A 23,117-nucleotide genomic window follows, 5' to 3' on the forward strand; every position below is an offset into this window, starting at 1 on the left:
TGTGTGTGTATGGTGTTTGAACTTATTGATTTTCTTATGGATTCAGTTATTTCATGCACAGTTTTAAATACTTTGCTTATCTTTATTGTGCAAGTGATGTAGCAGAGACATTCACTTTTCCTATTATTGATATTCTTGGATTTTTAAGTACTTGAACTTTCCTTTCAAAACCTATCTTTGCAAAAATGTTTTCATGACTCACCAACTGAAAAGGGGCATCGCCATGAAATTCAGTATTGAAATGGTTGTTATCAGTGAAAATAGCACCAATGCCTGCGTTCTAGGGGCTCCAGGGGGCTCCCTGGCAGCACTGCCCAAACTGTGGGAGCTCAGCAACAGAACCCCCTCCCCCGGCGGGGGAGGCATTTCCTCTATCCCTTGTCCTGTTCCAGCCCAGGGGAGTGAGCTCCTTTTCCCCTGCTTGGTCAGGAGTCCCTTCTAGCAAGGACGATTTTAGAAGCAGATCGCCAGACACAAACCTTCCTTTGGAAACACCTGTGTCATTTTGCTGTTCCACAGGTGTCTAACCCTAGACATGGCACCCGCTCTACACGCTCCTTGTTATGATTCAAACAATTCCTATGGAGTAGAAGCAAAAAGTTAAAAAAAAATTCCTTTGTTTCGTCAACTGTTTTGGTCAGGAGAAATCTCTTTTATCGATGTATGTGACTTCCCAGTTAGTTCCAGGCCTGTCCAGTGTCCCCAGTTCCTTTCCTAGTGGCTGAGACAAAGTAGTGACAGAAGGGATGGAAGGTTTATTCAGGGGACACAGTCTGTCTTGGCGGAGGAGCCACAGTGATCGGCTCAGTCCCTGGTGGCAGGAACATGTGACCAGTGCTTGTTCTGTGGCCAGGAAGCAGGCAGCTGAGCTGTAAGCCAAGAGTAGACATAGCCCTCTAAGGATGTCCCCCCTTTCTACCCTCTCAGAGTTCCACAACACTCCAAGACAGCACCACCAGCAGAGGACCAAGCATGCAAACTCATGACCTACAAACTACAGCAAATTCAGAAGATATGAAGAAAAATGTCTATCCTCGTCTCCACAGCTTTAATATGACACAGACAGGTATACGGTGCACGCACTGTGTTGTGACCTGCTTTTCTCCCGGGATGTTCATTATTGACAGCTGACCACACAGGTGTATCAGTACATAGGAATTGCTTTTCTTTTTCTTTAAAAGGTATGAGTTAGTTGTTCGTATCAGTGAGGTGTGGAGACTGAATCCAGAGCCTCCTGTACTCTAGAAAATGCTTTATCAATAAAGTGTACCGCTTTATTGTATTTTGAGGCCGAGTCACATAAATTGTTCCAGTCTGGTCTTGACCCTCCTGCTTCCATCTCTGGGGAATCAGATCCATGTGTGTGCCCGATGCCTGACCGAGCTTCCCTTTTCTAAGTGACTATATGAAATTCCATTACATGATAAACTGTGATTTTTTTTTTTTTACCAATTCCTATTTGATTGATAGACATTTGGAAACCTTGCAGTTTCTCAAAAATATTTTAAAGGAAACAGGTCTTACCCCAGAAAGATACTCCTGCTGCCAAGAGGCAGCTTGTCCTCTATGGAAATAAGCGATTTTCTAGTCCCACAATTGGAAGATGTGTGATGTGCGAACGCTTCCTCCTCTTCTTCCCTTAGCCTGATGAGAATGAGTACAGCAGAATCAGCGCATGTTCCGCTGTTCACATAGGGCTTCCTGTTTCACAGGAGCATCTCCTGACCGGCTTCACTGTGTAAGCCACTGTGTCTGGATGGAGGTGAGGCGCCTGATCCCCAGACACAAAGGGGCAGCTGAAATCAGTTTGCTGGGAGTTTCTCAACTGAATGCTAGCCCTGCCCTACTCTAGGACACATTGCCTTTTACAGACCAGAAAAAAATGCCATGGTTACCATACGTACACATACAAAGCCACACATGCAAGCAGCATCATATTAGACGCTATTACACACAATCGTGTACACACACAGGCACAGGCACAGACTCCCACACAGAATCATTTTGTTAACAAAGATTAAAGGCTCACTAGGTGCTTGTTTTCATGCTGGGAGAGGGGCTAAGGTGGGAAAGGATCATAGCCCTTAAGCTCAGTCCCTAGCCAGCTGGCCCCAGTCTCAGTGGCTGGCATCCATGGGCTTGGGAGAGCTGTTCCATGCCAGATGATTCCTCCAGCTTCCTCTATCAGGGGTGGCCCATTGCCCTTTCCCATGATAATCTTCTCAGAGTTGGGACAGCTGCTAAATAGAAGGGCCACATCTGGCATAGAGCAAGCTCCCTGGCCCCTCACTGCCATTTCCTGTGCTGGGGGCTCAAGGGTCTGCTTCTTCCAGGTCAGTGGAAGGCTTATCATTGGAAAGAATCATTTCATCCAGTTGAATTCAGCTCAAGGTTGCCTAAATATCTGCTTCATGCAGGAGCTTCGACACGGTGGACTCAGGCTGTTTCTGGGGCTGTGCTTTCCTGGGGCTGTATTTCAGACACAGGCGAACTGCTCCCAAAAGCAGAGTACTTTCTGGCACCACTGAGGTCTCCTCAGCACATCAGCACATGGGGCTAGAAACAGCACATGGAGAAGGGCAGGCTCCAAAGGTGGCCAACAGCTTTCTTCCCATAGCTTAAAAGCCAGTGTTTGATGTGTTTTTGTTGTTGTTGTTGTTTGGTTTGTTTTTTTGATTTTTAACTTTTGAGACATCCTTGTCTCCTTCTTATACATCTCCCTCCAGAATTGGGACTGAGGACCAGTTCAGGAAAACAGTTTCCCTGGTCCTCTCCATCTGTGAAAGTCTAGTGCTGTTTGCCAGGCACCGGGTCTTGGTGATGAAGATGCTGCAGTCTAGGGAGCATAGGTAAGCCTATAGGAGAAAGAGATTCCAGTCACGTAGCAAATGTGTGTCGTATCTCATAACACTGAACACTCTGCATAGCCACTTGCAGTCATAAGCAGGAGAAGGGGGTGTCAATCAATCAACCGATCACTGAGTAGTGATAACTGTTAGGAAGAGAAATGAAGGAAGCTAAAGTCTCCAAGATGTGCATACTTCTGTTTTACCGGAGACTTTCGAAGCCGCTCTCCACAATGGCTCCTTTACCGAGACTCAGGTTTTTGAGAAGCAACCTCGGGCCAATTTGGAGGAAGAGGAATCTAGCAGAGGACCCATATATGCAAAGGCCTCAGAAGAAAATAAACTTGGCTTTTCATTGGAACTCCAGATGGATTGGTTGGATCACATCGAGCGAGGGACAAATGGCTGGAGAGGAAGTAGGGTGAGGAGCCAAGGACCATGGGTACATTTCGATTTCATGTGGAAGTCATATCAGGAATTTGAACTTGTGATCTGATTTTTCTTTTCCAACGAGGTAGTGTTTGTAGGTGCAAAAGGGTAAGAGAGTAAGAATCTGTTGCAGGAGTTTAAAGATCAATGGTGCTTGATCTGATAATATTGAAAAAGTTAATTAAAACAGTGTTATTATCGAAGGAATAAGAGTCATTTTAGTGTGGAAAGCTTGGGCAAGATCAGATGCGAGATATAATGGTCAGTCCACATTTGTGCCTGTGTGCACGAACCAGAAATGGCAAATGCAAACCTGCACCAGTGGGCTGTAACGGTGTTTCAGAATGAGACACTTGGTTGCTGTGGAGGAAGTGGGGTTCTTTTGTGGCTGGTTTTTATGAAAACAAACAGAAATCCACTCACCAAACAAAAACCTCTTGGTATGGATTGGAAGCCCCTTCTTTCATTTACACAGCGGTGGCATTCAGTTCTTAAAAACCATGAGCAGCTCCTCTACACAAAATAGATTTAAGTTCTGTAGTCTGGTAGCTCTAAGTATAAGTCTTTCCTCCTTGAGTGTCCAGTGGGACCTTTGAAAACCCTGATGGGACAAGAAAACTTTTGTGTGACTCTTCTGTTCTACTTACTAAATGCCCCCAAAACCTCATATGACAAACAAAGGAGCCTTATTTGCTCAAATCTCTGGGGTGGGGTGGGATGGGGTGGTGCAAGGGTTCCTCTTAGGACAAGTGCTTCAGCGGGATCTTCCTGGATCCTGCCTTACACTAGCAACACGTGAGCATTTTAAAGCATCCCCTTCTGGCTCAGTGTTTACTGCCCTGCCCACCTCACCAGTAGCTCATTGTTTCAGGACAAAGCCCACACTCTGTCACCAGCAGGACTGCTGTTCTGGTAAGCAAGTGACAGTCTCATTTGGTGGGACTCCCCTACAGCTGAGAGCTGGGTGTTGAACAGTCTGCTTCTGACTATAAATAGCAGGATCTAAACCGGCAATCTCACATTTGACACAGCAGCAGGTGCCGTGGCTGTTCAGAGCGCCCTGGTCTGAAAGCAGGTGACTCTCCTTTAATTGGCTGTGGTCTTTGGGCCAGTCACTAAGCCCTTCTTGGCCTCATCATGCCCCTCTGTTAAATGAGAGCACACACCTAGGTCTTTCTTCACTGAATGCTATGATGCAAAAGAACAAAATACTGGAGTGGCAGGCTCACATATTCTTACAACACTTTGAGCTCCGGGCATAGTAATGTCAGCTCCTTTAAATCGCTTTTGAGCGACTAGGAAAGAGTGTATCCATCTTCAAGGTAAGGGAACCTATTCTGCCTAAGATTGTTTTGTTTAATAGTTACTAATTCTCAGTATCCTTTCCCTGGGTTAAGACACTCTCATTGCTGTAAAACAACCTTGGAGCCCACCAGTCCCAGGTGGAAGTGCACCATGACTTAATCACCAAGCATGGTCACGACTTTGGTGCCCTCAGGTAACTACAGTTAATGGCCCAAGATAATCAGGGCATACCGTGTACGTTTCCGTCATATAGACTATCCTGGATCTTCTGCCAAAGTGTCTAGTTACATATTTCTTAGTATTGCTTTTGGAGAAAGGTCTGGTCCTTCCTGGTGTATACTTCCCAGGAGGGCAGGTTGCCTGAATGGCTCACCGCCCCCAATCCCAGCATGTTCTACTGTGCTCATCTTGTTCAAGATGTTTGACCACTACTGACTGGATAAATGAGAGTAGGCAAGGCTTTTAGCATACAGCCACCATAGAGGGGGCAATGACACCTTATGAATCAGGACTAGTATGTGCCCACGCATCCATTCATTCAAGCATCCATTTAGAAAACTATCGCATTCTGGCAAGAAAACTAATTTTATCTCAGCTCCCAATCCGAGTGTCAAAGCCCATACAGACCACTTGCCCTGGGGTCAGGCTGCGCTTGGTTCTGTTTGGGAAAGGCTGACACGTTTTTCATAGGCGGGAGGTGTGCACAGAAGCGGAGAACTCATTATAACCAGTTAGTCATCCATAGAGACATTGCCCGTGGGCGGGGTGCACTTGGCGCTCTCCTGATGGGCCTGTTCCTGATGCTGTTTCCCTGGGTAGGTGTATGACTGGCCTTATGCCCACGGGAGCTGGGGGTCGGCCGGTACCCGGAAAAAGGCCCAGTAAAAGCCCCTCACAGCCAACTCAGTAATCCAAACATCCGCTGCCAAGATAACTTTTCCGGAGACTGCTGTGCAGGATCCTTGCCCGATACCACCCAGGGGAAGCCAGAGTCCACCTTCTCTAGGTTCCCTGCTACTCAGGGGTGCGGGCAGACGGGGGAAAAATGTATAAAGTCCCGGAGGCAGAAAAACATGCACATAAGGAGAACCCAGGCAGCTGGAGCACTAGGAGACAAGGGGAGGTCAGGGGCTTACAGCTGACCACGGTCACCCGAGTTGTGCTCCGCCAGCCTAGGATGACTCAGCCTCACTCTGGTCTTTACCGCCAGCCCGCGCGAGGGCTCCACAAAGTTCCCAGCCACACCCTAGAGCTTGTAGGAGGATGAGGGACAAGGCTTTTCCAAGCGTGGGGGCCGCGGCGAAAGGGGAGACCTGGGGCTTCCCCTGTGGGCATCCAGAATGCGCTTTGCTTGAGCTCAGCTGCCTCCTCCCTGGCTGGGGCTGGTGTGGGGAGACTCCGGGCTCGAAGCAGTCTTTCCCACCCCCACCTTCCTCAGAATGAAGGGTGTTTGCCGGTTATGTTTCCTCCCTCTCCCGCCCCGACATTCCTGTTCCCGGGTGTACAGCGTAACGCTGCGCACCCCGGGCCTGCCTCAGTAAGCTCTAAGCACCCGGGCTCATGGTCCCGAGCGCCAGAGGTGGCTGTACGGCCACCCGATTCCCAAGCTCAGCACTCACGAGCCCGCCCCGAGACTGCAGCGCCACCCTCCGCTCTTTCCACAAGTCACCGCAGCCCTGGAGTACCGACGGGCGGCCACGCCGCGGTGCACTCCCCAGACCCCGAACCCGGTGTCCCATCCCCTACCCGCTCTCCACCGCAGTTCTAGCGGGTCCGCCACCGCCCCCTGCGGTCCCCTTCCTGACTTCTGCCCCTTCCCCAGGAAGCGCGAAGGGCGTGGGGAGGGGGTCGCGCCACCTCTAGGCTCCGCAGTCCTCCACCCCGCCGCTCCGACCCTCCCGGGGGACTCCCGACCAGAGCAACCACTGGCAAAGTGTGGAGCAGCAGCGTGCTCGCTCCCGAGCCCCCACCCTCACTCCGCTCCAGTCGCCGAGGCCTGGGGACCGTCCGGGGCCACCCCAGAGTCGCGCCGGTGGCGGCTGACTGCGGAGTTGTAAAGAACTCAGCGGCCGCAGTGGGCCGGGCCGGGCAAGGCACGAGCCGCGGCGGCCAAGGACACGAGTTTGCCAGTCACCGCCCGCGAGGTGCCTCCCGCCCTCCTGCCGCGGCTCGCCGGACTCCCCGGGGCCGCCGAGGCGGGGCCGGGCAGCCGCCGCGGCTAGAGGCGCGTCTCGCTCCCTCCTCCCGTGCCCGCCTCCTCCCAAGCGCTCCCTCCCGCCTCTTCCCCGCCTTCTTCCCCCCCCTCACCCCCCCCCTGCTCCTTTTTTTCCCTGCTCCCCAAGTGAGCCCGGCGCGCGAGAAGCAGGCGGGGCGGCGCGCGGCGAGGCAGGCAGCCCAGCGCGCTCGCCCACCGCCCGCCCGGCGCAGCTCTTCGCTGCCGCTCTTGTCGCCGCCGCCGCCGCCGCTGCCGCTGCCGCCGGCGTGTCGGAAGGAGCCCAGGATGGCCCGGCTAGGCTCGCAGCGCTGCGCGTCCCGGGGGGCCTCGGCGCTCCTAGCCGCGGCGCTTTTCTACGCGGTGCTGGGGGATGTGGTGCGCTCGGAGCAGCAGATCCCGCTCTCGGTGTAAGTGCCTGGTGCTGGGACTCCCCGGGAGGGGCTGCCGGCGCCCGAGAGACCCGGGGCGCCCAAGTTTGGGTGCCTGCAGGTGCCGCTAGGCAGAACCCGCGGCGGGTACGGGCCTCGCCTCTTGCACCTGCCTCCCAGTATAGGCACCAAACCGCGAGACTGGGGTGGGACCTTCTCGCCCCTTCCCTGGGGTTGTAGAGTAAGACCTGGAGAGGTTCACCTAGAGTGACAGCGCCAAGTTTAGAGCCTGTTTACCCACTGCAACTTTGACGGGCCGTTTAATGGTCCCCCTTTCTGTTACCTTGCCATTCCACTTTTCCGGGAAGCGGGGGATGGGTGGATTTCTTCAGAGTAGTATTTGCCAGGTGATGCTCATTTTAGGTGTTTGAGCAACCGGACAATTGTTCCATGAAAGCCCGTGGTCTTTTTGGAGAACCAGGGAGACTTTACACATTCTGAACTCCAACGACCCCCGACCTCCTCCCGCACTACGCTCTGCAGTTTGGTGCTGGTAGTTTGTAAGAAAGTGCTTTTTCTATCTTTATTTCCATTTTTCTTTAATGTTCTATCGTCCTGCTCCTTCAGCCACAGTCCGGTGTGTGCGCGTGTGACGGTCGGTGACCCGGTGTTACATTTCTTCCCTTGCCCTTTCTCCCCGTAGGGTGAAGCTGTGGGCCTCCGCTTTTGGTGGGGAGATAAAATCCATCGCTGCCAAGTACTCGGGCTCCCAGCTTCTGCAAAAGGTAAGGTTTCTGTGGTGACAGACAGCGATGATTTTTCTAGCACAGAAAATGGAGGCATATTTAGTTTTTTCCAAACAAACGTGAGCCCAGCGCTGCATCAGTCATTAAGTAGTGTCTGATCTCCAGGTCTTGGCATTGTACTGTGCAGTGACTTCTCCCTACCAACCGGTTATTTTTAGATGACACTTGATTCTAAACACAAAGAAAAGCAGGATATTCACTCGCACTGTCCTGGCTGCGGCTGGGAAACTGTGTTTTCATGGCTCTCCTCTCAGTTGTCGGTATTGCTGTCTCAGTGCGAGAGCAGATGCTTCTCTGGCCAAAAGATGCTAACTTCATCCAAGGGGCAGAATCGGTGCCTGTTTTCTGAGCCTCCTCTTTGCACAGGAGTCGTGGGGTTCCGTGTATCAGAGAGATACCAGCAGCATTGTTTGTCATCCCTGCGGTCGTGCAATCCCATTATTCCCCAATCATCTAGACCCGGGGCTGGGGTGCATTACATCATTACAGATAAGGAGAATGAATGTGGTTATCTTTCCACTCAGCCGCACTGCCGGGTAATAAGCTAGGAGAGCGGTCCACAAACTTAAGACATTGGTTTGCGTCCATATCATTCCGTGGCGTAATGAGAATGGAGAATTGATTATTAGGCTTTATCGGAAGCTGCATCAATTTTAATTCAAATAGGCAACCTGATGCCTAAAATTACACCGCGAGATATATGGCCCTCTTTTCTCCCCTCTAAGATAAAGAATGAATGGGTGGGTGGGTGGGTGGGGGGGGTGAAGATCAGAGTGGGTGAAGAGAATTTCAAGTTAGCAAATTAAGCAAATAAATCCAGATATTCTCTTGACAATAGAAAATAAGATTGGCCTTTAGGGGACTATTCTCTGAGAATGGGTATAAACAGCTTACATTGTTAAGTTAACTTTTAAAGCATTTTAAAATGTGGTTTTTGGGCCAATGTACCATATGTGTTGAGCGTGCTGCCTGGTAACCAAGTCCATATTTTATTTATGGCATTCCATTTCAGAAAGTAGCATTTCGGGGCAATAAATGAAACCGTTTGTCACATGAAATTCAAATATTGTAATAAAGCATCACCCAACAATGGATGGCAACGTATACTAGCTGGGAAAAAAAAATGCCAGGCACTAGGTTCCTTGAACCTATGGGGAAGATTGTTCACCTTTAGATTGGGAAGAAGTTCGCTGAATTTTAATCAGTTTGATAAAACTTGCTGCATTCATCTGCCTTTATAGAAAACAGTCACCCTCCTGTGTTTAGGGATGGCCTTTTCCCCTGGTCTTCTTTTAACTTGGTTCAGCTTTGCCCGTACTCTGGCTTTTTGCCTGCTTGTCAGATGTTTTATGTGACAGGCTCCGGACTGTGACATTAGCCTGTGTATTTTGTCTTTGCTTTGAAAGGAGTGAGCATATTGTGTAACTTTAAGAAACTATTTCCCATCTGTATGTCGTGGTCGATGTAGCAACTCCAAAAGACTCCTCTTTTGGGGTCTTGGTTGTGCTTATATGGCTTCTAGCTCACATTTCAGGGAGCACACGAAATACATTTTTCCCTTCTCGTGAAAGTTAGAAAGCACACCCGCTGCGTAGAAGTCTGTCAGTCCTATTTCTGGCCATTGTATAATAACATGTCCGAAGTGACTGAGATTCTTCTCTCACCTTTTCTTCAGCGTAGTTTCTGATCCTGAATTCGCTAGCCTTGGCCAGCTTTCCTCAAGTCCACAGCTTGACAATTGTGTGCTTACTTCCAGCAGTTTAAGGCTTTGTTGCCCTTCCTTGGTGCAGCCTGGCGTTTGGTAACCACTTCGAGGGGAAGGTGAAGTCAGGCTTTCAGTTAGGGTCCAGGGTGAGGTATCTGCTCTAGAACTGGGGTTTGAAATCTTTCGTAACAGCGTGGTGAAATACCCCAGCTTTGGGTTGCTGGGCAAGGACTTTCAGGAGTGTTTAGAAGGATGTGTTAGATGATTTGGGGGAGCATTTGGCAGAAATCTTTGAGCCATATTGATCTCCCAAATATGACTGTTTTCTTTAAAATGGTGAGTAAAATGGTGAGGAACATTGGTTTAGAGAGTTCAGCGTGAATGGGTGGAGAATCTGAGAGGCTCTGAGTGTGGGGGACGGAACACCCCTGGAAAAGCAAGGATACTGTCATCCTCCTGATTATTTTCAAGTTTCTTGCCATTTGCATTAGGAATTATTTCTCTAAATCAAAACAGCATGCATCTGTCCATCACTTTACTGTATTTTAACAATTGAGGTACTTTGAAAATGAGTTAGAAAACTCAATTGGAAAATGCATTAACGCTGTCTTAAGGGAAATCACAGGTGACAAAACCGGATTGCATAATAGACCATAATTTTACTTGTGAGGATTGGACATTTATAGTTTATTCTCAGTTTAGAAAAATTACTGTATGCCATAATATGATGTTTTTTGTATTTGTGTAGTTTTCTAACTGGCATCTCATGTTCTGAATCAAGGTAGCATGTTCATTTTCCTTTTATTTTTTGGTCTGGAGCTTAAACTTTCCAAAGTAATTATGGTGAATATAAATTAAATAAGAATTGGCCATCCACTTTGAGGTGTTTGGAAACTGGGAGATCTGCCATTTTGGCAACATGCTTTGTTAGGTAATGTGACTTGCAGTGGACTCTAAACACTGCCATGCAATGCTGCCCTTCAGCTCCACCTCACACGGTTCCTGGCTTTGGTGCCCTGGCTTTCCCTGCCATAGGCTAAGATACTACAGCGAGTGACTTATGCAGACTTGCTCCCTTGGCCTCTTCTTTTTGTCTTTGTTAGACATGGGAATGACATGCTGTTCATTTCACCTGCAGCGGACGATCATTTTTGATCTTATAATGCATGGCGAATGAGCAATTTCTTTAAAGTTGTGTGTTTTCACTGTGGAGTGGAAGCTGGTGAGGGGGCAGTGGCTCCCCAGCAGTTCAGTGGTTGTTAGAGGGCTTCTGAAGGCAGGTGCCGGTGTGCTCCTGTCTTCCTGTCAGCGGCCTCCTCCACTGGCAGATTCTGCAGGCGTTTCCATTCTCTTCAGCTTTTAATTAACTTCCTATTTGACATATTCATGCCAGCGTTCAGCTGCCCCATCTCGCTTCATTTTCCCCAAAGTACGTGCTTTGTTTGGGTTCTTTGGGGGAGGTATTATTTCATCACCTCTCTATTCTGGGATGCAGTGAGACATGTTCAGATGGGGGTCTGAGGACCTGCCTGTTAAACACAAAGACACAACACCTTTAACATTTGCAATAAAAGTCATTAAACCCACATGATTTTCATCCCCATCTCCTCAGGGAGATCTCCACTGAAGCTGAGTTTCTCATTCTGATTAGCCCTGCATTCCGGGGATGGATGTCCCTGGGAATAATGGGTTCTGGTGATGTTTTCCAGACTTGTGATGATAAGCACAGGTAATATGTGCTTCTGCCATTAGCATCAACAAAGAGGCCACAGTTACCTAGGACACCTCTTGCAGCACTTGCCACGCCATTCAATTCTTGAAATGCGCAAGCAGGCTTTTGTGTTATCAACTATTTATTGAGATGGGCTTTAATACATAAACTTGACGTCTCTCTCCACAGGACAGAGTCAGCAGAGTCAAAAGGCTGATTCCTTTAGCCATTTTTACAATTAGGACTTTTCATCAATGTGGAAATCAATGGACTTTTAAATAATTAACAAAGAACATTGTGGATTACAAACTGGGGGGGGGGGTTGTTCGTACGAACTGGGGGTGTCTGTGCTGTCCTGTCCCCTGAGGAATCACAGCCCTACAGATCATGAAGGGGTTCTGGCTTTAGAATACAGAGGAGATGCACAGTTAGCCTGTGTTGCTGGTGGCTCATTCCCAGCATCACTGCGATGCGTTGACTTTCTTCTCTTAGATTACCTGTTAAAGCCTGGGCATTTCTGAAATGACAGTTCCAGTCTTTCTGGTTAATAGCTGGTCTCATTAACCCTGCCACCAAGATACGCATTCGATGGGCATTTGTGCTCAATGCCCACATGGTCACTTGCTAAGTTTTTGTATGAACCTCTTCGGTTTTTCTTTATTTCTTTATTTCTGCTCCTTAATATTTCTTCTGTGTCAGAAATACCCTGCTTTCTTTCTTTGACTAGGAATTGCTGCAGCCTGCGTTACTAAGATTTGCATATGGTTATTAAAATTAAGGGGCTGAAAAGATGAATGAAATTCTCATTGGAGGTGAACTTCAGGTTTCCATTCTGTTGCAGTTATGAGTTTTGATCCATGAGTATGATGATTTCTTTCTGGTATTAAAAAATAACTACATTCATTTTAATGCCAGTTTGATTTTAGGCAGACGCGTGAATGTCAAACTGTCTACCAGTTATGAAACGACTCGGGCATGGGACAGCACAGTTAGTGTTTCCAGTTTTTGATGAAGGCCTCACCGTGCTGTAGGATCAACAGAAACATAAGACCCGCGAAGTCAGCTTCCCTGTGCACTTAAGACCATTGCTATTGTGCTCATTTTCTTTCCTTGGTTTGAAGCCCGTATCCATGGGAGAACAAATTTGGGATCTCAGACTTTGGTTCTGATTGATCTCCATTGGTGTATAAGGCCCCCACATAAGGCAGCCAATAAATGACTGGGTGTGCTGAGCTTGCTAAAAATGAGTGCACATCTCATGTGAACAGTCCTTTGTCTCAGGGCTGTCATTAATCCCGATTTGCCATCATCGAAGCCAACAAGCGGGCCTTTTTTATCCACACACACATGGTCTGTCAGGGTCGCCCACCCTCTCTAATAGCAGCACCAGAGGAAACGGTTCTGGAGCCGAGACTTTAGGGTCCCCGAGGCGTGGAATGTTAAAAGTGTAAGATGCTTAAGATGCTGTGATCTGATGGACAGGTTTCGTTGTGTCTGAGACCATGGAAATTAAGTGTTTGCTATAAAGCGTCAGTCTATGAATTACTCTATGAGACTTTACCTTCATTTAATAATGCCATTTTTATAGATGAAGACTTAATGGCCCATATTTCACCTCAAATGACGGCAGTGAACTCTTGAGTCCTGTCCACAGGGAGAGATCTTCCTGAACCCTGGTAGACATGATGGCCCTAGTAGGACCTTCTCTGTCCTCCCCAGTCCGTTAAACAGACTGTACCCTTTCCTTCAAAGAAAGGAGAGAGGCACTGAGGAAGAGGAGCAGCTGCATGGCTGGGCCTCCCCTGCATGGTTAGCCATCAGCAGCCTCGAATAGACTCACACCGTCCTTTCTGCCCTCAGTGCCGTGGGTGCTTGTGAAGCTGATGGGTGGTAGAGCAGTCTTTACGCCGAGCCAGCAGAAAACCATTGTACAAATCAACTCTGAAGAACATAGGGTGTTTCCGAACCATGACAGGTTTTTGTTTGCTTTGAGCAGCACTTATGGGGTAGTTGCTGGGCCATTGAAACACAGTATTGCGTTTGTAATTTGTATTAAATGTGTATCTTACATAGCGTCTCAGTTTCCTCAGATCAGGAGTATGAAAACAACTCAGAAACTAAATTGTGTGTTTTAAGGCCACATTGGAAAGGAAAACATTACCCCTTGACAGGGAATGGATGGCCTTGGCTTTCCTTTGTCTACCTCAAAGCATTTATCTTGACACCTGTTATTGGAAGATGGTACCCTCTCAAGGTTAGAAGAGCTGTTACGTATGTAAATGACCTGGGCTGGGAAGTTGAGCAGAGCTTTAAATGCTGTGAGTTCATGGTTACGCATTTGAGGGTGAGCAGCTGCTAGTCAGTGTAGGGGGTTGCAACCGTCATTACCACAGCACTTCCTAAGCTCGTGCCCCCATCTGCATCTGTGCCAGTGAAGAAGATGCTGCTCACTACAGAGTGTACCTGATGCTGCCTGCAGGTGGAGAGGACCTCAGCATCTTGGGTTGCTAGAAAGGCTCACCAAACAGAAAACCAGGATGCTGGTGTAGTAACTGCGGTTCTTCAGCCATGGAATTGGCTAACGTGGAGGATGGTGTATGCATCTGGGGTGTGAGGAACTGCAAAGAACAGCAACAACTGCATAATTTTCAGGGCCGTAGCGAAATGCAGAATGCAGAATGTTAAACTAAGTCTGGGGTCCGCTGATCCTTGGCTAAGCCCTCTGTGGTACAAGATGTCTTCATTTCAGCTTGTTGGTTTTCCTCCCATCCTTTGTTATGGAGCCCCTGGAGTATTTGCAGAGATACAGGGCCCCAGAGATGTGCTGTTAAAAGAAAGGCCTCCAGCCTAGGGGTTTTGTCTGCTTATCTTCTCTGTCTTTTCTTGAGTAGCCTTGGGCAGCTCACTTAATCTACTAGGAGAAGCGGGGAACATTCACTCAGCAGTCTCTCTGTTCCAGGTGTTGTGATAATCACCTTAGGGCCATTCCATTAAACCCTTCCAACAAGTATAGCACTGGGGAGGCAGAGGCAGGAGGATTGTGAGTTTGAGGCCAGTCTGGCATATATAACAAAGCCCTGTCTTACCACCAAGGACAGACCTCTCGCTAAGCTAATAGGGCAGGGGTTACTGTTCAGCCATTCCCAGATCACCAGCTGAAACTTGCCAAAGGTTGACAGCCCCTCCAAGTGGCTTAGCTAGGCATCTGGAGTCTGCACATCTGGCCACATACTTGATGTGATCTTTTAAAACCCAAGTTGCTCTTTGGGGGGAAAAAGTTAATAATACCTGAATTTCTCAAGCAGGGGGTGCTTGGGAGATAAAATGAGGTAACATCTGGGAAATTACTTCAAAAATAATTAAAGCCAGGATAACAGCTTGGAGGACAGTCTTGGAGTCATAAGAACTTAGATTTGAGTTCCTTATCTCCATTTTCTATCTGGGTCACCTTGTGCTATAACACTTTTAAACCTATACCTTTAACGGGATAAATGGGAAAGGAGGCCAATACAGACCATGGAATCAAATATGCAAAGTGTTTAGCTCAATGCCTGGCACATCAAAAGCTCCTGGCAATGACTCCTTGTGGCATTATGGGTTACATCATGTATATGCAAGCTCTGCAGGTCATCTTTGCTAAACCCCTGTGGGACCCCTTCCTTTAAATACCTGTGGGTTCCTGAGTGAATAGGTGCATGGGCTAGTAACCGAGGCCCTTGTAAAAAGGCAGTCCACCTGGTAGCTGACCAGGAACCAAGTGCTATAGAGCAGATGTAGCTGCTACAGTACAGTTCCTCTCAGGATGGATGTCATGTATATGTACCGAGCTAGCTCTCTTCTTCCTAGACAGAGAACCTGTCATCCATGGTCGGTCTGCTGCCTTCCTTACCTTGCTTCCTGAGCAGTGGGTCAGGCTGAAAAAGTGGCTGCTTATACCCCACAGCCTCCCCACAGGAGAGGCTCATAAGCCACAGGAGGACCCCATTGCATGAGCCATTTACTTTGCTATGGTATGTGTGTAGCAGCCATAGTGAACACCGCTTAACTCTAGTGTCCTCTTGGACAGCCTGCCAGGCACTTCCTGCTGGGACAATGCTTCCTGCTGGCCTTTGAAAAGTTCAGACTTCTCCCAGGGGCTCCTACAGATTGTACTGGACACCAACAGTAGGCAAGGAGGGGTGTAGAGAGGCGAAACAGTGTGTGTGGGGATAGCCATCTGTCACCCGCACAGGAGGCAAGGGCACCTGGTGTTCCTTGGCTCTTCTTGCTGGCCCTGTCCTCTCCAGAACTTGCTTGGCAGCCTGGCTGTTGTGTTTTGGCCTTGAGCATCTGCAGTTCTGTGCTGTGTCCTTAAAGAGGTTGAACAAGTACAACTCGCCACCCCACCGGTTACAGCGCCTCAAAGTCCTGAAGGTGGGACTTGCTCTAATAACTGAGCATTTTTTAAAACTGCTTGTGTATAAAGCTGTTGGAAGCAGTGGTTGAGTTAGCAAAGAGTCAGCAATGAAAGAAAATCTTCATTTGGGTCAATTGGCAGAAAGTGCTCAAGAGCCATTTGTTTCCGTGAATGACACAGAGTTGTAGAGCCTGTCTGGTCCCCGGACTTCCGGAAATCCACCAAGGTCCTAATCAGCCCAGATATACAAGAATATGCTCACGGGGGTAGGGAAGAAGAAAGTGGGCTCTTTTGTTGTCTTTGAGTGTTTGGTGCGAGCTGAGAACTTCCTGCTGGAGTAGCTGGTGTCCTTTTGTGTTCACCCCCCCCACACTGAGGTGACCCATGTTGTCTGCCTCAGGAGGTGAAATAGCTCAGTAACAGGGTGTTTGGACCCTCAGGTCTCTGCCTCCCATGTTGCCCACCCCCCTGAGCATAGCTGGCGTCCCATCTGTGGGGTCCCGAAGACAGGGAAAGCTTGTGGACTGGAACTGCTCTTGCTGTTTAGACCATTCATCTCTGCTCAACCCTCCACAATTGCCTAGTGTGTGTCATTTATTTTCCTAATACTTGGGGGCATGGGTTCAAAAGGAATGAAGGGAACAATTGACTTGTGGAACCTCCAAATCTGGACCCACCCACGCTCACAACATCACTTTGAATTCCCTTTTACTGCCTCAGATGTTGAGACATGGTCTCACAGCAGCCTAGGCCGGACTGGATTTTCTCTTTCTCCAGTACCCCGAGTGCCGAGTGCTGGAATTCCAGGTGTGCCACCACACTGGGGTAATTTTCTGACAGCTAATTCTTGACTCCCAGGAGGGGATGGGGTATCTGGATTTAGATTCTCACATAGTGAGCTAAGGACAACTGAGAAACTTTTTGTTTGTCTGTTTGCTTTTGTACTTGTTTTAGGGGTGAACTGTGCCTTGCTAGCACGAACTCGCCCATCCTAGGTCTTGATTTGCATACCATAAAGCAGTGCAAATAGGGATGGAGGATTTTGCTCAGAGACTAAGAGTGCTTACAGAGGGCTGGAGTTGCTTCCCCAGCACCCATGTCTGGTATCTTACAGCAGTTTCAGGTTGGGGGCTCTGTGTCGGGTTCTTGCCTCCTGGGTCACCCACACACAGGTGCTCATACTCACACCCCCACGTTTAAAAAGTGGCACAAATAATGCAAGTGTCTGTGACATCGGCCTCTGAGGATGGTGGGATTGTGTGACCCCCTAGCAAGTGTGAAGATGAACATGTGACCCTGGAAAGCCTTTGTGTTCTTGCTACTCTATCATGTTTACTGTCCTGCTTCATTGTTAGTGAAGAGCAAAAGACAGGCCTGAGATTATTAATAACCTTAAGGCAACATGTATCATGCACATTAATGGGCAAAGACATGGTTACAAAGAGAAGCATTTATTATATATGCTCAGGCAGTGATATTTTTGTTTTCTTGCCTAAACTCTCCCAGTCTTGTCCCTTGCATGGTAAAGGTGGGCAGCTGTGGAGTTAAAAGTTGGTTCTTGCTGTGACATTGTGCAGTAATTCTCACCGCAAGGTACAAGTTAAACCTAGAAGGCAAGTGTATTGCTCTTTGTGCCTGTACCATCTACAGTCCCTTTCCTGCTATATTTTGTTGAGGCAGAGGTGGAAAAACATATAAAGAACAAGAGACGTGGGAAGTTGTGAATCTATTGGATGCAGGTAGCTTTCAACCACAAGTCATAACAAATGGCTTTGCACTCTGTCTCCCATGGCTTTCCTATTATTGGTGGGCTGTCTTTTAGAGCAGCATGAATGCACCATATGCAAAAAGTCCAAGGGGTATAGACTTTTTGTCTCTCCAGAAATAAGTGCAACTCCTTTGGCTTCCAGGACAGTGATTCCAAAGCTTGAATATTCTTTCTTAGCTTTAGTCCAGGCCTTGGGTGGGGACGCTGCTGATTTTGGTTTCACGAAGTTGCACACTGTTTCAGATGGCATAGTTCAAGCCAGTCAGTAAAAGTCAACAAATGCAGACTTCTGTGTTTGTGTGTAGTTTTTTTTTTTTTTTCAAGACAGGGTTTCTCTGCGGCTTTGGCTTTGGTGCCTGTCCTGGAACTAGCTCTTGTAGACCAGGCTGGTCTCGAACTCACAGAGATCTGCCTGCCTCTGCCTCCCGAGTGCTGGGATTAAAGGCGTGCGCCACCACCGCCCGGCTGTGTGTGTAGTTGTTTTGATAGTTGTGTACTCTTCCCTCCCTCCCTCCCTCCCTCCCTCCCTCCCTCCCTCCCTCCCTCCCTCTCTTCTCTCTTTCTTTTTCTTTATTTCTCTTCTCCCTCTTCCTCCCTCCCTCCCTCCCTCCCTCCCTCCCTCTTCCTCCCTCCCTCCCTCCCTCCCTCCCTCCCTCCCTCTTTTCCTCCCTCCCTCCTTCCCTCCCTCTCTTCTCTCTTTCTTTTTTCTTTATTTCTCTTCTCCCTCTTCCTCCCTCCCTCCCTCCCTCCCTCCCTCCCTCCCTCCTTCCTTCCTTCCTTCCTTCCTTTCTTTTCTTCTGTAATACTGGTAATTTAAAAACCCGAAGTTTGGTTCCCAGGTTTAAGTTCTGCCGGCTATCAAGAGTTCTGTCACCCTAAAAAAAAAGATGTAATCCACAGATTGTCCACAGCTCACAGATCTTTTGAAAACCACAGAGAGTAAACATAACCCAGAACAGGAATTTCAGAGTTATGGAGCCATAGCTGGATTTTCTACTTGAGTAGCAAAGCTTTGCATATTTTCCTCTTTCTAGAAATAAATGCCTTAAGACTGATAGGAAATATAGAGAGACTTAGAAGAAATCAGAGGATTGACTTACAAATCTGCTCTTAGGAGAAGTGCTTGGTCTTGGGAACAGACATCTGTGCAGAGCTGAGAGTCTCAGTCACCCAGTCAGGTTGAGGCCTAGACGGTAGGTGCTTCAGGGATTCAGGACCCTTTAGTCAGATGCTGAACCCCTCTATTCCTATCTAGCAAATAGTCTTAGAGGTACCAGCTTCTAGAGCAGAGTCTAGGTGGAGGTCCAAGTGCAAAGATGCACACAGGATGCTCAGAAATAAGTATTTCTGAAGAAGTGTTCACAGACGGTGGGCCGTTGTAGTGCCGTTTCCACCATTACTACAATTCCTGGGGCATACTATTCCACACACTGGGAAGTGCTGGCTGTGCAGAGGCCAGCTGATGTCCAGGTGTCAGGGGCGTTGTTTGCAGACCTTCTGCAAGCTGCTTGCTTGTCTTTGACCCCTACCAGGGAGTCTTGGGAGGCAGTGATAATGAGATTGGCACCTCGTTTGTAGTTTGGGCCTTGTATTTTATCTATTAAAACAGAATTACTCTTGAGGTCTAATATCATCTCTGCTAAAGATGAGGAAACAGAGACAGACCATGTAGCTGTGCTTAACAGCTAGGCTTTGGCCCTTGGTGACAGACTCTCAACTCCAACTCCTAGAGTAGGGTGGGGTGACAGGAGGCTCTCGGTGTTTCCTAGGACCAGCCATTGGTCACTTGCTTTGGTCTTTGTATATACTTGGCTCAGAAAGGAATTTGTTATAGCTTTTTCCCACATGCCATCCGTGGGCCTCTACTTTTCTGTGGTTCCTCCTTTGCTGTGACAGAAAGATGCCATTTGTCTTTTGGTTTCCTCTGAGGGGTCAGCCCTCTCCTCATTAGGTTTGATGTCTGAGAATCTCATTGGATTTGGTGAACTTCCCCTTTGTGTATTATCCAAAGTGATGTTGGATGGTAGCATAGAATAGCCAATGTGGGCTCTGGGGCCCTGGGACCAGACAGATCTGGCTTTGAAATCCAGCCTGACCTTTCTTAGTTTTGCACTGAGGACATAGGTTCCTTTTCTATGAAATGAAGTCATGGTAGGCTTAAATACAGAGTCACACAATAGTGGTCACATAGAGCTGGGTGCCTGGGAAGTATCTAGTCAATTTTTGATCCTTGGTTAATAGGTTACTATTATTCTGGTCTTGTTATTTGTCTCTATTTCCTGGATATTTGTTGTGTTGGTGCCTGTTTTGGTTTCTTTTTTTTCCTCTCAGTGAAATCTTTATTTTATTTTTCCCACAACTAACAGCTACCTTGAAGGCCATGGCCCTTTGACCCCCAGGGTCAGTCTCATTTTGTGTGGGATGAGTCTAGCCAATTCTTCCATGCCTCTGGCAGGCCTGGGGATGAGTGATATCAGGAATCCCTTGTCTGCTGTGTGGCAGTAGGTACGGTACAGTGAGCAGGAATTTGATTCCTCCAGGACAACCTTGTTCTTTCTGGCCTGGAAAGGGTCTGCCTTTGGCACCTGGCATAGAACTGCCTTTGCAGCGGGACTCAGCATTTTTCCTATGGCATTCACCAGTGTTCAGATAAACAAAAGAAGTAATAGCTTGCCCAGCCCCTTTCTTGTCCTTGCAGACTAATGATGCATTGAATGCTGCTGGCCACAGGCGAAGGATGAAGGACTCTGCCCTTTTCTCTGTTTACTGCCCAATGCCCAGTTTCTGAGCTCCAGTGTCAGGCTGTTGGATGTCACAAAATTTGGGGACCGATCTGGGGACAGTCTCTGGCTTTGAAGCCCTGTGGGCAGGTCCTTCACCCCCAGCCCTCTGAGTGCCAGCAGGCACTGATGGCTAGAGAGCAGAGTTCACCATCTCCACTTGTCCCAGCCACATGAACCCCTCCTTGCCTCTGGGGAGCATCCCTGACCATCTGCATCAGTATCCGCAGCTCAAGGAGTCTCTTTTGGAAGCATCCAGCCGTGCTGAGGGGTCCCAGCGCCTCTGCAGTGCAGGGTCTGGCAGCTGCAGCAGGAGCACCGCAGTGCCGGGCGGGTGCACGAGGAGCACCAAGCGAGACTGATGGGGCCGCAGCAGCCGCCACCATCAACCTGGGGGAGGCGACTCCGGCAAAGGCAATTAGGAAGCCGCTGCAGCTAATTCCATAAAGTGCTCGGTTGCCACATTCCCAGTGACATTAGGGAGAAATGTGAATTTTAATTTCTCTCCCCTTCACCTTCACAGGGCAGCAAACTTCGCCTTTTTATTTATTTATTTTTCTGAAGGTCCTTCTTTCTTCAACTTGTGTGCGGAACACGACCTGGACTTCTTAGGGAGGGGTGCCCTTTAATCTCTGTGTTGTCTGTTTACATTATGACACTCGATTCCTTAGTTGTGTGTTGCAGGATGTCTGGAGGTACACTCTGCAGCTTCCGACACATGTAGACTAAACAGAGCCCAGCTTCTAGGTTCACAGTGGAGTTAGCAAGGGCTGGTCCTAGCGCCTTTATGCAAGGAGAGAACCTTGGGAGGAAGAGCCCTGGAGCCACCTTGGGCTATTTTTATTGGCATGTGTGTCCTGCAGGTTCAATTATTGTCTGTGCTTCCAACCCATTTGAGAACCCTCACTAAGTGCAGACTGTCTGAAGCACTGCAAGCATTAGCCCCGAAAGACACAGGCATTTCTCTGGGGCGTGGGAATGAGATGATATGGATTTGGTGGGAGGCAGATTTTTTAAAATCAAATTTCTCTCCAGCCTCTACTTCCAAGGTATCTGACCTGACCGGGTGCTGGGCGCAGAGGCTTTGAGGAGGGCTCTTCTATCTAGATTCTCTCAGACACAGGACCTCACTGTGAAGACCTTGGTCTATGAGCACTCACGTGTCCGTGGCCAGGAGGATCAGATGCCCATATTTTACCTTCCAGCTGAGCCTTGCCTGTTCACTGAGAAGGAAGGGAGGAGACTCTGGAGTGGTGACATGTGTCAGGAGCTACCCCTTCTAGCCGTGAGTGCACAGGAGTCAGGAAAAGACCCTGAGACTCACCGGAAACCAGGAATGGTCCACATACAGAAGTTGGGTCCTGACTGCCAAGCCTGTGCCCTTGCCCAGATGTCAGGACACCCAGGCTATGAAGGGAAGAAGGGAAGGACTCTTGGCTCGTCCAAAGACTTTGGGAGTGACAAGGAGAGATAGTCCTGTCCTGTAGTCCTGAGCCCTGATAGGCTCTTCCAAGCACCCTGGATGGCCTTTACTGGAAACCAACATCATTTGCTTTTGCAAAAGGAGAGATACTTGCAACCTATGCTCAGGTAAGTCACATTTTTTTTTTGAGACAGGGCTTCTCTGTGTATCTCTGGATGTTCTGGAACTCACTCTGTAGACCAGGCTGGCCTTGAACTCACAGGGATTCCCCTGTGTCTGCCCAGGGAGTGCTGGGATTAAAGGCCTGCTCAGCTTAGTTAAGTCACATTTATTATCTATACCAGCGTTTCACCTGGAAAGATTGTTCCCCAGTGAAGCTCTAGCAGCCAATTTTGTCTCACTGGGTCAGCAGGAGAATTTTCAGTAATAAGTGAGGTTGGGAGGAGACAGCATTTTCCCCAAATGTTGACTCAGCATTCAAAACCCATCCTGAAAGCCAAGGCCTCCACCTTCTCCTTGCTTTCAAGCCAAGTCCAATGGGCTAGACCACCATGATTTTGGCAGATCTTTAGCTGTCTTCATAGGCGCTCTCTCTCTCTCTCTCTCTCTCTCTCTCTCTCTCTCTCTCTCACACACACACACACACACACACACACATTTGCTTTTGGTGAAGAGCTGGAAATGGTTTCTTCCTTCCTGCATCCACACACACCCAATGAGACTTGCAGAGCTGGGGTAGGCTGCCAGGATCCCTCTACTGCTGGGGCCACCTTTCAGGTCCTCAGCCCTGAAATGCTTTAGTGACAGTGCACTGCTCGCATTTCTCAAATGCATCTGGTCATGTCACACCTCCGTGACTCTGACTGTTCCATGCCCCACTCTACTGCTGACCTTGCTGCCCCTGTCTGGCTGCTCAGCCCCATCTCGCAGGATCTGGTGTTGGATGTAGTGTGTCACGTGGGGTCTTGTTAAAGTGCATTGTTTCAAGGTCTTACACTAAGATATTCTGACACAGTATACACAGTCAGGACCCAGGAATCTGCACACAGCACTGCCTCAGGGATTTGGTAGACCTTGGACCATGATTTGAGAAATGCGGTGTACATTTGATGCCGGGAAGGCTCTGGCTTCCCCTAAGAGAACTCCTTCCCTTCTCTCTGGCCTGTGCCACATTCGTTTGCTGACTTATCTCTGTGTGTGGAGTCGGTGCTGGGCTACAAGCTATGACCACTCTATTTCAGAGTGGGAGGAACTCCAGGCTGGTATGGGGATTTGTCCTTTCTCAGAATGGGTGGCACAAATAGAGGCATTCCTCTGCAGCAGAAATGTAGACTTTGAAACAAGCCATTTCAGCTCCTGAGTTTG

General features: G+C 48.6%; 1 protein-coding gene across 1 annotated transcript in view; it reads left to right on the top strand.

Annotated features, from left to right (window-relative positions):
- The first annotated feature begins 7,080 nt into the window (after positions 1 to 7,080).
- The window catches only part of Cacna2d3 (calcium voltage-gated channel auxiliary subunit alpha2delta 3), an 842,461-nt gene continuing 826,424 nt past the window's right edge, over positions 7,081 to 23,117 (top strand). The window contains 2 exon segments of the mRNA XM_038350066.1: positions 7,081 to 7,202; positions 7,867 to 7,948. Of these exon segments, the coding sequence (XP_038205994.1) occupies positions 7,081 to 7,202; positions 7,867 to 7,948 (204 nt within the window).

Source organism: Arvicola amphibius, chromosome 12 (assembly GCF_903992535.2).
Source record: "Arvicola amphibius chromosome 12, mArvAmp1.2, whole genome shotgun sequence".
Classification (NCBI taxonomy): Eukaryota; Metazoa; Chordata; class Mammalia; order Rodentia; family Cricetidae; genus Arvicola; species Arvicola amphibius.